At 48.0% G+C, this 13,191-nt stretch overlaps 1 protein-coding gene across 1 annotated transcript in view; it reads left to right on the plus strand.

The window, feature by feature from the left end:
- Positions 1–11,914, plus strand: part of Usp48 (ubiquitin specific peptidase 48) — a 64,759-nt gene extending 52,845 nt beyond the window's left edge. The window contains exons 21-24 of the mRNA XM_029476450.1: positions 3,673–3,798; positions 6,324–6,372; positions 8,591–8,617; positions 9,516–11,914. Coding sequence (XP_029332310.1) covers positions 3,673–3,798; positions 6,324–6,372; positions 8,591–8,617; positions 9,516–9,538 — 225 coding nt within the window. The 3' untranslated portion in view covers positions 9,539–11,914. The remainder of the gene's footprint in view (positions 1–3,672; positions 3,799–6,323; positions 6,373–8,590; positions 8,618–9,515) is intronic.
- Positions 11,915–13,191: the final 1,277 nt, after the last annotated feature.

Genomic DNA, 13,191 nt, shown 5'->3' on the forward strand with positions numbered 1-13,191 from the left:
CTGCCTCCCGAGTGCTGGGATTAAAGGCGTGCGCCACCACGCCTGGCTTGGGTTACTCTTGATGTAGTGTCATCACCAGATCACTTGGAGGACCTGGCTTATTTGGCCAATGCAATGTATGTAATCCGTCACTGGTGGCAGTCAAGACAGGAACTGTAGCAGGCCCAGCCCCTGGTGCAGGAGCTCGTGCAGAGGCTGTGAAAGGGCCTGCTTTCATGGTTTTCTGTCCATGAAAACCAGGACCATCAGCCCTGTAGATTATGGGCTGGGCCTTCCCCCATCACTAAGAAAATGCCCTACTGTTTGGTCTTATGGTGTAAATTTAACATAAAACTAACCAGTACACTAGGTCCAATAAAACTTTTTCTCTTAATTATTAGCATGTATGTCTACTATGCCTAAGAAAATGGAGAGATGTGGGTTCCCTTGGAGTTGAATTTAGAGACATTTGTGGGCCTCTGCAAGAACAGTGCTCCTAACCCCTCAGCTGTCTCTCCAGTTCCTACTCTTTGTTTTTTTGAGGCAGCCTTGCTGTGTGCTCCTGACTGTCCTCCTGGAACTCACTGTGGTGACCACAAGTCTGACTGAAGTTAACTTAGAAAGAACAGTGTTCTTGCATCTGCCTTTCATTCCCTTTATCTTATCTCTTTGCTGACATCTTGTCTCTTTGCTAGAATAAGTTTACACTTGTTTACTTATTTTTTTGTGCATTTATATATATATGTATATATATATATATATATATAATTTTTTTTTTTTTTTAAATAGTGGACATGTGTATGGTGGAATGGGCACAGTTGTAGCCATCAAAGAATAACCTAGGAGACTTGGTTTTCTTCTGCCATGTGTGTCTCCAGGATCAGGCTTGACAGAAATCACCTTCACCCACTGAGCCATCTCACAGGCCCATTTGCTAGGCTTTTAAGTCATCTTCATCTCTTTTCTACAGTAGCCTTTTCTAAGTTGTTGACTGGTGCCCACCCCCAACACTTGCAAATCAATAGGGTGATTGTGAAACAGGCAATTACTCAAATGCTTTGTGATGCTATCAGGGAAAGTTGTATGTGTGTGTGTGTGTTCCAATGGCATGTCTCTAAGCCTTGGCAGAAAGAGCTGATAAATTCAAGATGTCCATGAAAACCAATCTGGCCCCTGTGGTTTGAGTCGCTGTTGAATCTCCAGAAGCTGACCACGCTCCCCGTCAGCTGCCTTCATGTGGTGCCATTCACTGGCTACGCATTTTTCTTGTTGCTGATATTTATCATTGTAATTGAGGCAAAAGTACAGGCTTCCTTTCAGGGTGTTATATGTTCCAGATTGTCCTGAGAACAGCATTTCCCTTGGTTGAACCCACGGCTCTGAAAATAAACGTGCTGGCATACTATCTGTCCTCTGTTGTTGTGCCCTTTGCATCTGAGGCTTGTTTCCATCACCGGCTTTCTGCCTGTCAGTGGTAAACCTCCAGCATCCAAAACCCTCCAATTAGAAAAAGAGCCCCCGTGGACAAGACCTTTCTAGAGGCCTGTGCTGCTCTTATTATGGATCACTGTTTTTTAAGAATAAATCAGAAGGCAGCAGAAATAACCTCTCCAGCTAGGAGCATGCTACCTGCACGGATGAACTGCCGCACGGCAGCAGCTGTTCACAAGAAACCCCCACACACGCTTTTCCTGGGTTATTTCTTTTTGGCGTGTTTCCTCTCATCTCCCACTCGTGCTTCAAAGAGCACTGTGAGTCAAACAGGACTGAAAGAAGGGGCGGAGGATGGAATTTCCCCTCACTGCTCAGTGGTAGCTATGAGAGCATCGCTAACCATGACCCTTTCCTGCTTCAGCTGTGTGGGCATGCATGCGGTTCTTGTTGGTAGAGAGGGATGCTTTTTAAAAAGGGTTGGGCTTCCTCTTCTAGTGTAGGATGGACCTTTCCTTTTGGCACACTGCTTTGCTGGGGGAATAGAGTGACACTCTGCACGGCAGTGCAAGCACAGAATTGTAGACGCTTTACTATATGTTGCTTAGAGCAACTTAGAGGTAGCTTAGTAGTTAAGAAAGACTACATGCCGCTCTTACACAGGACTCGGGTTCAGTTATCAGCACCCATCTGGTAGCTCACAATGGTCTGTGACTCCAGCTCGGGAGATCTAATAACCTCTTCTGGCTCCTGTAAGTACGAAGTGGTGCACATACATTCATGCAGGCAACAGACTCGCACATAAGATAAAGTAAGAAAATCTGTTTCGCATAGTTGTTAGTTCTTCCAGTAATTCAGTAATATGTCTCCTGCTGGTTTGGTTTCCTTCTTATCCCTCCTATCTCTAGTCCCAAGTGTTATTCCCCATTGGAAAGGTCAAGGTTAGGCACAGGGCTAACCCCATGTCTGTAGTATGCTCCAGACTGGTATGCTGACACCCATGCGTCTGGGGAGATCAGACTGTGGATCCCCCAAGACAAATCCTGTCTTGATGTCTCTCCTCTCTGCACCTCTTCTGCACACTCTGCTCAGCCCCTCGGAGGCTGTGCCACTTACTTGGTGCTGTCCCAGCTCCCGGTGAGAGCATTTCAAGTGTGAAGAAGTGACTCTGTCTGGAGAGGAATGGATGTTACCTTCCCCGTATGAAATGTGCTGGTGTGGGACTGGAAGAGCCAGCCTTGTCAGCTCTACACGTTAAGTGCAGGAAGAGGCTTGCTGCTTCAGGAAAAGGACTGGCCATGCCATAGCCTCAGCATCTCTGGTCACAGGCCTGTCATGTCAATCCCTGCTCCACATCTGGGAGTTCATGTCTTTTTGAGAAGTCCAAGTAGCATCTTCCTAGCCAAGGTTCTTACCTGCAGGCCATAATAAGGTCACTCCTGTGCTGCGCCTCTCTCCAGCCCTTTCCTACATGTGGCCTCTCTCTCTGCCGACAAAGAGAAGAAAGCATGAAAGCTGAATGAGTCCTTTGGCATCAGGGTAGCTGTGTAATTCAGCTATTACAGAATACATGTGAAGACTCTGTCTTGGCTGAGTTTGGTAATGCACGCCATTAATCCCAGAAGAGGTTGAGTGGGTCTCTGACAGTTGGAGGCCAGCATATCTAAATAGTGAGTTCTAGGACAGCCATAAGACCCTATATCAAAGTAAGTCATGTAATTAAGTAAAAAAGTTTTCAGTGATTATCATTAGAATTCTCTTTCCTGGTAAGAATAGGAAATGTCATTGTGTGGGAGTGCCTTTTCAACATTGCCTCTAGATGTAATCACTACAGAAATGATTGAAAACCACTATTTATCATTTCATGATATCAGGGATTGGACAGGGCCTACCCTGGCTTTGAGAGAGAGCGTGTACTTGGCTATTGAAAGTTCTGTCTAGGCCAGTCTAGGTCGGGGTGGTCCTGATGAGCTCTGGGGCTGAGCAGCCCATTTATGTTCTGCCCCATAGACCTGGGGAAGCAACAGGGTGCAGGAGCACCAGCCTGAGTGGGTACTGTCTGCTCTCCGAGCTCCTTGGGCTCAGCCTTCCAGGGACGTTAGCAGTATAGCAAGTGGGCTGCTTGCTTCTGTACCCGGAAGCCTCTGGGCTTCTTGTTTTGTTTTGTTTTGCCTTTGATTTTTCCAGTCTGTTTTATGTTTTGAAGGGGGTGTAGGTCGCAGTGTTCTCCTGTGTGTAGACTTTTGTTTCTTCTCCTCACAGATCATGCACGCATTTTCAGTTGCTCCATTTGACCAGAATTTATCAATTGATGGAAAGATTTTAAACGACGACTGTGCCACCCTTGGTACCCTCGGCGTCATTCCTGAGTCTGTCATTTTGTTAAAGGTGAGAAACAGCTGTCCAGCTCTGGCCTCTGGTTTCGGTGCTGCCTCCCTAGCTAAAGAATGGACAGTGGTGATGAAGGACATGGGTCCCTGAGAGAGAGGCTGGGGGCTTTTGCTCTCCTGTTTACCAGGCTCTAGTATTAGAGATGGAAGGGAGACCTGCACAGACAGCATTGGGCCTTGTCCTCCTAGCCTGCAGTGATGACAGAACATCAGCTGCTGCCTGACCCTAGGACTACAGAGCAGACACCTACCTGCTCTTGGTTCTCTCTGGATTTTTTTACGTAGCTGGTGTCACTGCTGTATAGACGGTCAGAATAGATAGCTCTGCCAAGAAAATTCCCATCTGTACCTGATTTCTCCCAGTTGTGTTTTTCTCTGACAAGGGGCCAGCTGCTCCGGACTTTCCACGTATAAAGTGAGGTCAGAACCCAGGGTCAGCCCAGCAACCACCACACTGAGTTCACTTCAGTGCCCTGCTTTCTGGTTATGATTTCTATCGGAGCCCCTCCTCCTTTTCTTTCATTCTCTTTTTGCTTGGTGTGTGTGCATGCGTTTCTTCTGGTTTGCTTGTTGTATTGCTTGGGGGTGTGGCCTGTATTAGCTTGGGTTGGTCTCCTGACGTGGCTCTTGAGTGCTAGGATTACAGACACGCACCACTGTGTCTGCACTGTTTGTTTTGGACTAGCTAGATCGCCTACCCTCTAAAACAAAATCAACAACGAAAAACAAACAAACCAGGTATGGGTGTGTGGCTTCCTCCCTTCAGGGAAGAGCTGAGGGATATGGCCTGTGAAAGGATCGCTTGCTGACTCTTGATGCTTAAAATGTACATCTGTCATTTTAACAGGCTCTCCTAGCTAGGTTTTTATTGCTGTGATAAGCACCACAACCAAGCCAGCCTGGGAAGAAAGGTTATTGTAGCTTTCGGTTATAGTCCATCTTGAAGGGGGTGTTGGGCGGGACGGGCGGCAGAGGACCACTGCTGACTGCTTGCACCTTGTGTCCTAGACACACATGGCTCCTTATGCCGCCCAAGACCACCTGCCCAGGGACAGCACCACCATTAGTCTTTAATCAAGGCTGTGTCCCTCGGTTTTGTTTACAGGCCTGTCTGATGGAGGTATCTTCTCCATTGAAGTTCTTCTTCCCAGATAACTACAGCTTGTGTCAAACTGACAAAAACCTAACCAGGACACAAGTGTGGAAATCTCACTGAGGGAGCATAGGGCTTCGTGTGATTTAATTAGTCTCCTCGAGGCTGTTTTCTCCTGGGCAGGCACAGCACAGTGGCTTGGCCTCTGCTGTTGTATCCAGGGGCGTGGGCTGAAGCTCCCTTGACCAAATGCCTAAAGGCCAGACAGAGACCCTGAATTTTTAAGTATTTGCACAGACATGAGATATATTTTGTGTATATCCCATATATACAGTGTGGAGGTAATTTCACACATTATTTTTAGTGTTGTAACTGTGGCCCATCAAAGGACTTTGGATATGGAAATTTGGTTATTTCAGATATCCTCTGCAAGCTCATAAAGAAAATTAGACATTGTGAATTTTGGAATTAGAGCTACCCTGTTTCCACATGTGAGAAAGGGAGCAGGCTTAAGGCACTTGGTTCAGATGTGAGGGGAAACCCCAGTGGACTAAGGTGACGCCTGTCCAGGATGGGAATTGGCTTTGGATTCAGCAGGTGTTGAGTGTGTTTTAGAGAAAGTCTTCTGAGACCTCATTAGCTCCATCCTCGGCTCCCCAAAAGCTTACTTTGTGACTTCCCTTGTCTCTTGGTGGCTAGATGAACCCTGCTGTGCCACACAACAGTACCTTGTGAGGTAGATTAAATCCAGAGATGTCTGCCCTGGTGTGGGCGTGGTTTTGTTCTGGTTCAGTGAGCTAAGGTGGCACAACAGAGCAGGCACCCATGCTGACTCTTGGCTCCGCCCAGAACTGGAGTCTGCAGAATGATGCTCTAGGCCTGTTTAGTTGCTACATCTACTTACTGTTTGTTCTGCCTCTAGAACAGCTGTTACAAAGGTCCCGTAGCAGGTTAACAGTGCACTCTGGATTGGCCATCAACCTCTTTTCCTTTGCAGTTACTCTCCCCTTCAGTATGGCTACTTCACATCTTTCCATGCAAGATGTGTTTAGGGGAAGAGAGCAGTGCTCAGCCACATGCAGTATGCCATTTCTTTGAGTTAAGGAGCCTAGACCCATAGTTGGCAGACATCTGTTAAGTCTGAAGGGGGCTCCTCCTGCAGTGCCAGCTCTGTGTACAAGACAGGCAACACTGAGTAGATGAGGAACACTGCTGCTGGCCCTGAGGGAACAGGTGCCTGTTTTCCAAAGAGAAAACTCTCCAGCCTGGGAGTGTCGCTGTGCTACCTGGAGGCTGAAACACAGTAGAAGGGTGAGAACTAGGGGACAGGCCCAGACTTCAGAGTGATGTGACTCACCTGCTCCTCCCTCCGAAAGAAAGACAGGCGGTCTTTCCGCTTGGCTCTGACTTGTCTCCATTTGTTTTTCTAGGCTGATGAACCAATTGCAGACTACGCTGCAATGGATGATGTCATGCAAGGTAAAGACCAGTCTGCTTTCAGGACCTGGTGGTGGACCTAATAGAAAGGGTTGTGGATAGATGCGGAGGTGCCCGGGGTTTACATTTTAACCTTGGAAAAGGTGCATGCTCTTAAGGTAGAGAACCTCTCAGTATTGGTCCTAGTGTGGGGTAAAGGTTGGGAAGTGGGAAGCAGGGAGAATAGACATTGTTTAATAACAGGAGGGAACTGGTACAAAGGTGAACCTTGTTAGCCATGTAAGAGGTAAAGAGGAAGTGTGAGTAACTTAACACAGGAGCAGGAAAAGAGAGAATCAGACAAACTGTGCACCCTGTGGTCCTTGCCACCCATTCCCTATTCCCTTCATGTCTGTGTCACCCCTTGTCCACTGGGTACCTCAGATAGTAGCTATAGGAAGCATTTCAGCACTTGGAAGAACTTGTACTACAAAGGTTATAGCAAACTGAAGAGTGGCAGCATGCCTGCAAGTGTGTGTGTGTGTGTGTGTGTGTGTGTCTCAGCAGCCCAGTGCCAAAGGAATCCATGTCTAGGGAAACAAGCTAACTGGAGAGAGTGAGTTACTGCTAGGAAAGGGCCAGTTATCTCCTAAGACCTCCGACTCCTCTGGTGCCCAGGAATGGAGCCCTCAGAAGCTTTGACACTTCATAGTATCAGTAGACAGTCACATGACAGCTGAGGACCAAACTGAACATGAGAACAAGGGGTATCTTTGAACAAACTAAGAGAATATTGTAGGCAGCCCCAGAAAGCTCTAAAATGGCCTACAAATAACTGCACACAGTAACACATGCCTTCAGTCCCAGCCCTTGGAAAACTGAAGACAGAGGGTTGTGAGCTCAAAGCCAGTTCAGTCTAAAACCAAACTTTTTTTTCTATAAAACTTAAAACAAAACTACAGAGAAAATGGGCAAATGGTAATTAGACCATATATAAGAGGAATATTTCTAGAAGAAAAGAAAAGAATTAATAGGAATAAAATTGATCTACTCAGGTTATGCCCCAGTCAGTAATGAACTAGGAAGGAATGCTTTCTTAGACCGCGGTGGGAAATGCACGTGATGCACTGAGCCAAGGAGGTTTCTGGTTCTCCATTCTGTAGCCAGACAAACCGATTCTGCTCACGTGCCTGGCATCCAGAACGCCCTACAAAGTTACCTGCCAGCATGCTACATAGAGATGCACTCTTAAACAAAGGGTTGGTAGATCAAGAAGGAAGTTATTGGTGGCGTGGTGAGGAAGGACCAGGCTGTGTGGCAATCAGTGTAAGCAGTGGTCTAAATTTGGGACTGGACATGGGCTTTAGGATGAACTCTGCAAAGGATAATGGAAGGGTTCCAACGGCCTTGAACACGTTACTGGAGCTAGAAGCAAAAGAGAGAAAGCAGGTGATTGATGCAGGAGTTGCCGGGCAGAGAAAGAGCACATTGGTCATGGAACCAATGGCAGGCAGGGGCAGGCTTGGGGTTGCTAAGGTGGGGCAGGTGCTAGAAGAGCTGAATGTTCTTCGCTGGAAGTTAATCAGAGGCTAAGATATGGAAAGCAATGAAAACATGTTATTTAAAAAGAATACTAAGCCAGGTGTATAGGCTCATGCCTGTAATTCAACACTTGTATGTCTGAGACAGGAGAATTACCCAAGTTCTAGGCCAGTCTGGCTTACATGGTGTGAGATCCTGTCTGGGAAGTAATTGAAATAGAGCCAGAGAGGTGGTTAAGAGCACTTAACATCCTTGTAGGTGGATGCAGGTGGCTTCCCAGCTCAACACCATTGCTTACAGCCACGGTAACACCAGTTCCAGGGGTCCTGACTCCCTTTTGGCTCACATTGGCCCCAGGGATAAATAGGATCACAGAAATACATGCAGAGAAAACACACATAAAAGTCAAGTCCTTAAAAAGGAAGGAAACTAGATATCAGAACAAAGAAACTGCTATAGCCTCCTGTCACGTGTTGAGGGAGCAGAGAAGACACAGCTACTGGAGGTCAGCCATGAGGTCTTTTCCAGGTGCGTGCGTGCGCGTGGGAGGGTGGGGGGGCTTCGAAGAGAAAGGCAGAAAGCTCACCGGTAGTTGATTGCTACCACAGGTTCAAAGGGATCCATTCCAGGTGACTAAGGCAATTAAAAAGTTATTTTCAACTTCTCATCGTGAAGCATTTGACATGCTCTTGCTAGCTGTCAGACTGTCTTTCACTCTGGAATTCTTTTCTTTCTGCAGTTTGTATGCCGGAAGAGGGCTTTAAAGGTAAGGCATTTGTCATGCTTCCTCCATGCCAGAGCCTCACCGTGTCTGGTAATGTGCAGGCTGCAATTTGATTTTAATTTTCAATCCAACCCAAGTCTCGTGACTGGAATTAATTTTCGCTGGAAGCATTTTTATTCCAGCTTCTCTGGTTTTCAGCACTGAAGCCTCAGATGAGGCTGGTGTAAGAACGTTTTCCTCGGTTTCATTCCGGGGGAGGTTGGGATGTAGTGAGTGGCATTTCGAGATTGATATTTAACCTGCCCGGCGCCCTATCTGTTGCATCTCAGCCGGGCAGCTGCTGTGTAACTGTAAGAGTTGGCGGTGGGAGACTTGGCAGAATGACATCAGGTCAGTGCAGGTTTCAGTTATCGTGAAGATTTCCTGGTAGACACGGCGCTACCTTGACGCTACCTCGTCAGCCACAGCCCCTGTGCCGATGCAGGAGTTGCTATGGTGATTCTCTGTCCACCACGCCAAGGTCTGTGGCAAGTTATGATTCTGCCCCAAATGATACTGAATCAAATGCCGGCAGTTTTTCATTGGGCAGTGACAAAGCTCCTGTCCTAAATACCACCTTCCCCCCTGTGTGGCTCTGTTGTCTGGATGTAAATGCCACAAAGGACCTCCTGGCCGGCTGCAAGCAAACCAGAGCAAAACATTCCTTTATGCCCGTGGCTGTGAACGGAAAGCACCAATCAGCCTGAGTTAACTTGTGTGCTGTCCATAGGAAACATGGCTGTCACCCAGACTTTGTCCACTGGTATTTTGTCTTGATCTTCAGTGCAAAGGGCCCCTGAGTTCATTTATTATAGTGGATATTCCCTGCCCACACATTCTTGCCAAACCAAGTACACAAACTCATAACTTTAGCCATCCCTCCACGTGTGCTCTGTTCTAGGTACAGGCCTGCTTGGACATTAACCTTTGACCTCTCGCTGACTGCCAAGGAATGACCAGAAAGGAAGACGAACTTGACATGTTAGGGCATTAAAGAAAATGTGGTTTTAAGAATGAAACTCTTACCTGGCTCTTCCAAAAGACAAAAATCCATTCAAAAGAGACTGTCCCACTTGCCTTATGTCAAATAAAGCAGATTGCACTGATGGGCATCAGACTTGAAGGAAGTGTTTCAGATTTTCTATTTAAGGTGGGAGGGAGAGGGCGAGCGAGGACTGAGCAGGCAGAGCAAGAGTAGGAGTGAATCATGTTTACACTGAGGGAGTGAAGCCCTGGTCAGTCCACACAGATGCCCTGCTCACTAGCGGACCTGTGTCACAGTACATGGGCTAGCATCCTGCTCCAAACTCCAAGTGACTGTCTAGAGACAAGATCTGCTAACCCAGCCTTTATTTAACCTATACTCACCTTTCAATAAAGCATGAACGTGAAGGACTTGCCAACGAGGAACGTGTCTTCAGAGCACCACTCCTGCAGGACAGCCACAGCCCTGCCACCTACCTGCTCACTGTCTGTCAGTGCTGAGTAGAAGGGTCAAGCCAGTGACTGTCTTAGTTTTCCTCCATCATCCCAGAGGGATAGGAAATATTCAGTGTATGGTGGCAGCAAAGAGAGTATCCCTGAACGTTTGAAAAGCCAAACCGGAGCTCTGTAGGACAGCACGGGTTTTCATAGACAACCCTCCCACTCTCCAGTTCTGCCTTCCTCGGACCTCACTGCTTTTTTGAAAACCCTTAAGACTATACAGGGTGTGCTGCCTCACCAACTCAGGATCACTGTTGACGGTAGTTTAAGCAGCATCAGGATCTGCTCAAACAGAAAAAGGTTTTAGGGGAGCATGGACGGGGCTGGGCAGCGATTTGCATTTTCTCTATCAAGTGGATGTTGGTATGTTTGTGGCCCAGTTGCTGATACAGATTTTTTTTTTTTTAAACCTAGTTTGTTGAAAAACTTTAACTGATGTATACATGCTGATCTCAACATTGGCAGCATCTTTTGGTAGCTTTCTGCTCCCAACATGGTATTTATGTTTGTAATGAAGAAAGAGTGTTCTAGAGATGGTGAAAAGCGCGGGGCGGAGCCAGGAGAGCTGCACACCTTCCTGAAAGACTGACTTCTCAAGGAGCTCCTGCCTTTGGGGACACAGGGACTCACGGGACCCTGGCTTTCAGATCTGTCCTTTACCGAGCAACACGGAAATGGGACCAAGCCTCACTCACCAAGAGCCCACTCTTTCCCAAGGCCAAGACATTTGAAAGTCACCAGCTGTTTGACAGATGGTCTTTACTGTCCTTAGAAAGCCAGAGTTTGTGGCTTTGTAACAAAGCATTGGCGGGACCTCAGCACCCCTGAAAGGTGGGGGGGCCAGGTGGCAAGGAGCAGCTGTTCCTCCCCCCTTTCTCCTGGCATTGGCTGTGCACAAGCCAGAAGTTAACACTGTGAGGTTGGTTGCATAGGCATCCTTTGTTTCCTTTACGAAATGTTAGCAAGGTAATAGCCATTAACTCCTGTCAGGCAAATACAGTGGGGCAGACCCAGTTCCAGTGAGCTGAAGTGGGCTGCTTCCGCCTCACAGCCGGTGCCCGCCACTGCAGAGCCAGAGCCTTACTGGAACTTCAGCTCAGACCCCCCCACCTTGTTCAGTGGAACAAGGCCACTCCCGAAAAGCTTGGGATCCCCGGGCCGTGGCTTCCTCACAGCTTGAAGCAGACATATTTCAAAGAGTCTGCACTCGGACTTACCAGCTGCCATGTTCCTGCTCACTAACCCATGCTATTTGGTTGTCCGCTGAGCTGGGATGGCTCTATACAGCACAGGCTAGCTATTCTGCTGGGTTCTAAAGCTACATTCAGGAACCACATTAAACCAGATTATGAATCTCCAGGCTTCTTTATGTTTCCTTTTTCTTTCCCAAGCAGGGTTTCCTGTAACCCAGGCTGGCCTTGGACTCACTATGTAACCAGGATAACCTTAACTTCTGATCTTCCTACTTCCTCCTCCCAGGTGCTGGGATTGCAGGCATGTGGCCACTGTGACAGGTTTCCTGTGCTGTGCCGAGGCCCGGGCCCAGCGCCTCGTGCACACTAGAGAGAATTCTGCATACTGACCCACATCCCCAGCTCTACCCGTGTATATTTCTAGTCATTCTTTAAACCCAAGCAAATGTGTAGAGTCTCCTATGCTGAGATGGTTTTTGCCACTACCAGACATGTAGGCTATCATTTGACGTCTTTATTCCCTGAGAGAAAACTTCTTTTCTGTATTTATGAACTTTATTATTGAGAATCACTGTTAACCTTTCTGCCAAATTAAAGACCCTCGTGTCTCTGTTTCCACGGACCTTTATCCGGAGTGAGTTCTTTGTCTTTTCACCTCTTAGGTGTTGGTCTCTGGTCCCAGGTCTGCCCAGATCCTGGTCAATATCACTCACTGATGCTTGGCCTCAGGAACCTGGTGTTGATACCTGGCGGATGGTTTGCCCCCTCCAGAGCAGAGAATCCTGTCTTTCCTGTTCCAGACTGGCCAGGCAGAGCACCAAGTGTGCAGGTGCAGTCAGGGAGGGTACAGGGCAGTGGGACTGAGTGCCACTGTGTGAAGGGTGTTGACCTTAAGTCCAGACCCCAACATGAACAGACATTTCCCTGAGGGCAGTTCTTCCTGGAGGCAATGCCTACCCCCGACATGGCTGAGGCTGGTGTGTAGGAAGGGTCCCTGTGGGTTTCCTGGTAATCCCTGCCTTGCCTTTGCTAGCATGTATACCCGCTGCAATATTCACCCCAGCATCCAGAGGTTTGGGCGTCCATACGTAAAGTCCAGAGAGATCCAGAAACCACCCCACCAAGCTTCCTGCTTAGCCTCTTGTGCTAGGAGCTGCAGCGATGGCTGAACAGGTGTTCAGTTAGCCTTTTTCATAGATCATCCCCTTTAGCCCACGATTATCGCGAGAGCCAGTGGCTAGGCAGCACATGATTCATCTCCAGGATCTTGCTGAAAGGTATTCAGAACACGGTGTGACTTTGTACAGATTTCTTTCTCTCTGGTGGTCGGTTCCTGCCCCAGAAGTGTAGCTTCAATTGTTTTGATGGGGGTTGCCAAGAGCATCCAAAGTACACGCTTGCAACAGCAGGGGCGAGTGTGTACAGGCTCCTGGCTGCCTGTAGATTCCTCCTAGGTACTTCCTGGCCTGAAGAGGTTTTCTCTGTGGAGTATTGAAGCAAGCAGTAATTCAAGAATTGGAGGCCGGAGACAGGTTTTCCTGTGTGTCCTTTGACACACTTCAGATCCAGTTGTGGTGAGCCAGTTATGTCTCGAGACTCACCAGGTTGTAGGAAGGAGAGGGGTGGGAGCTCGAAGTCCTTTTCAGGATGGTGATGGCCTGCCGTCTGGACCGAGGCCTGCCAAGCTGGTCACTGGCTGGGCCTTTGCTGTGTCTTCTTCATGAGAGGCGGGGTCAAGGTCAATCAACCCTCCAGTAGGTACCTCTGCCGGAGAGCTGATTCAGCAGAACTGTCAATTTGGTTTGGTTTGGTTTGGTTTTGAGACTGGTTCTATGTGGCCCTGCCTGCTCAGGAATTGTCCCTGTGGGGCTAAGCTATCCTCCAACTCAGGGATCCTCT

The sequence above is a fragment of the Mus caroli genome, chromosome 4 (genome assembly GCF_900094665.2).
Source record: "Mus caroli chromosome 4, CAROLI_EIJ_v1.1, whole genome shotgun sequence".
Lineage (NCBI taxonomy): Eukaryota > Metazoa > Chordata > Mammalia > Rodentia > Muridae > Mus > Mus caroli.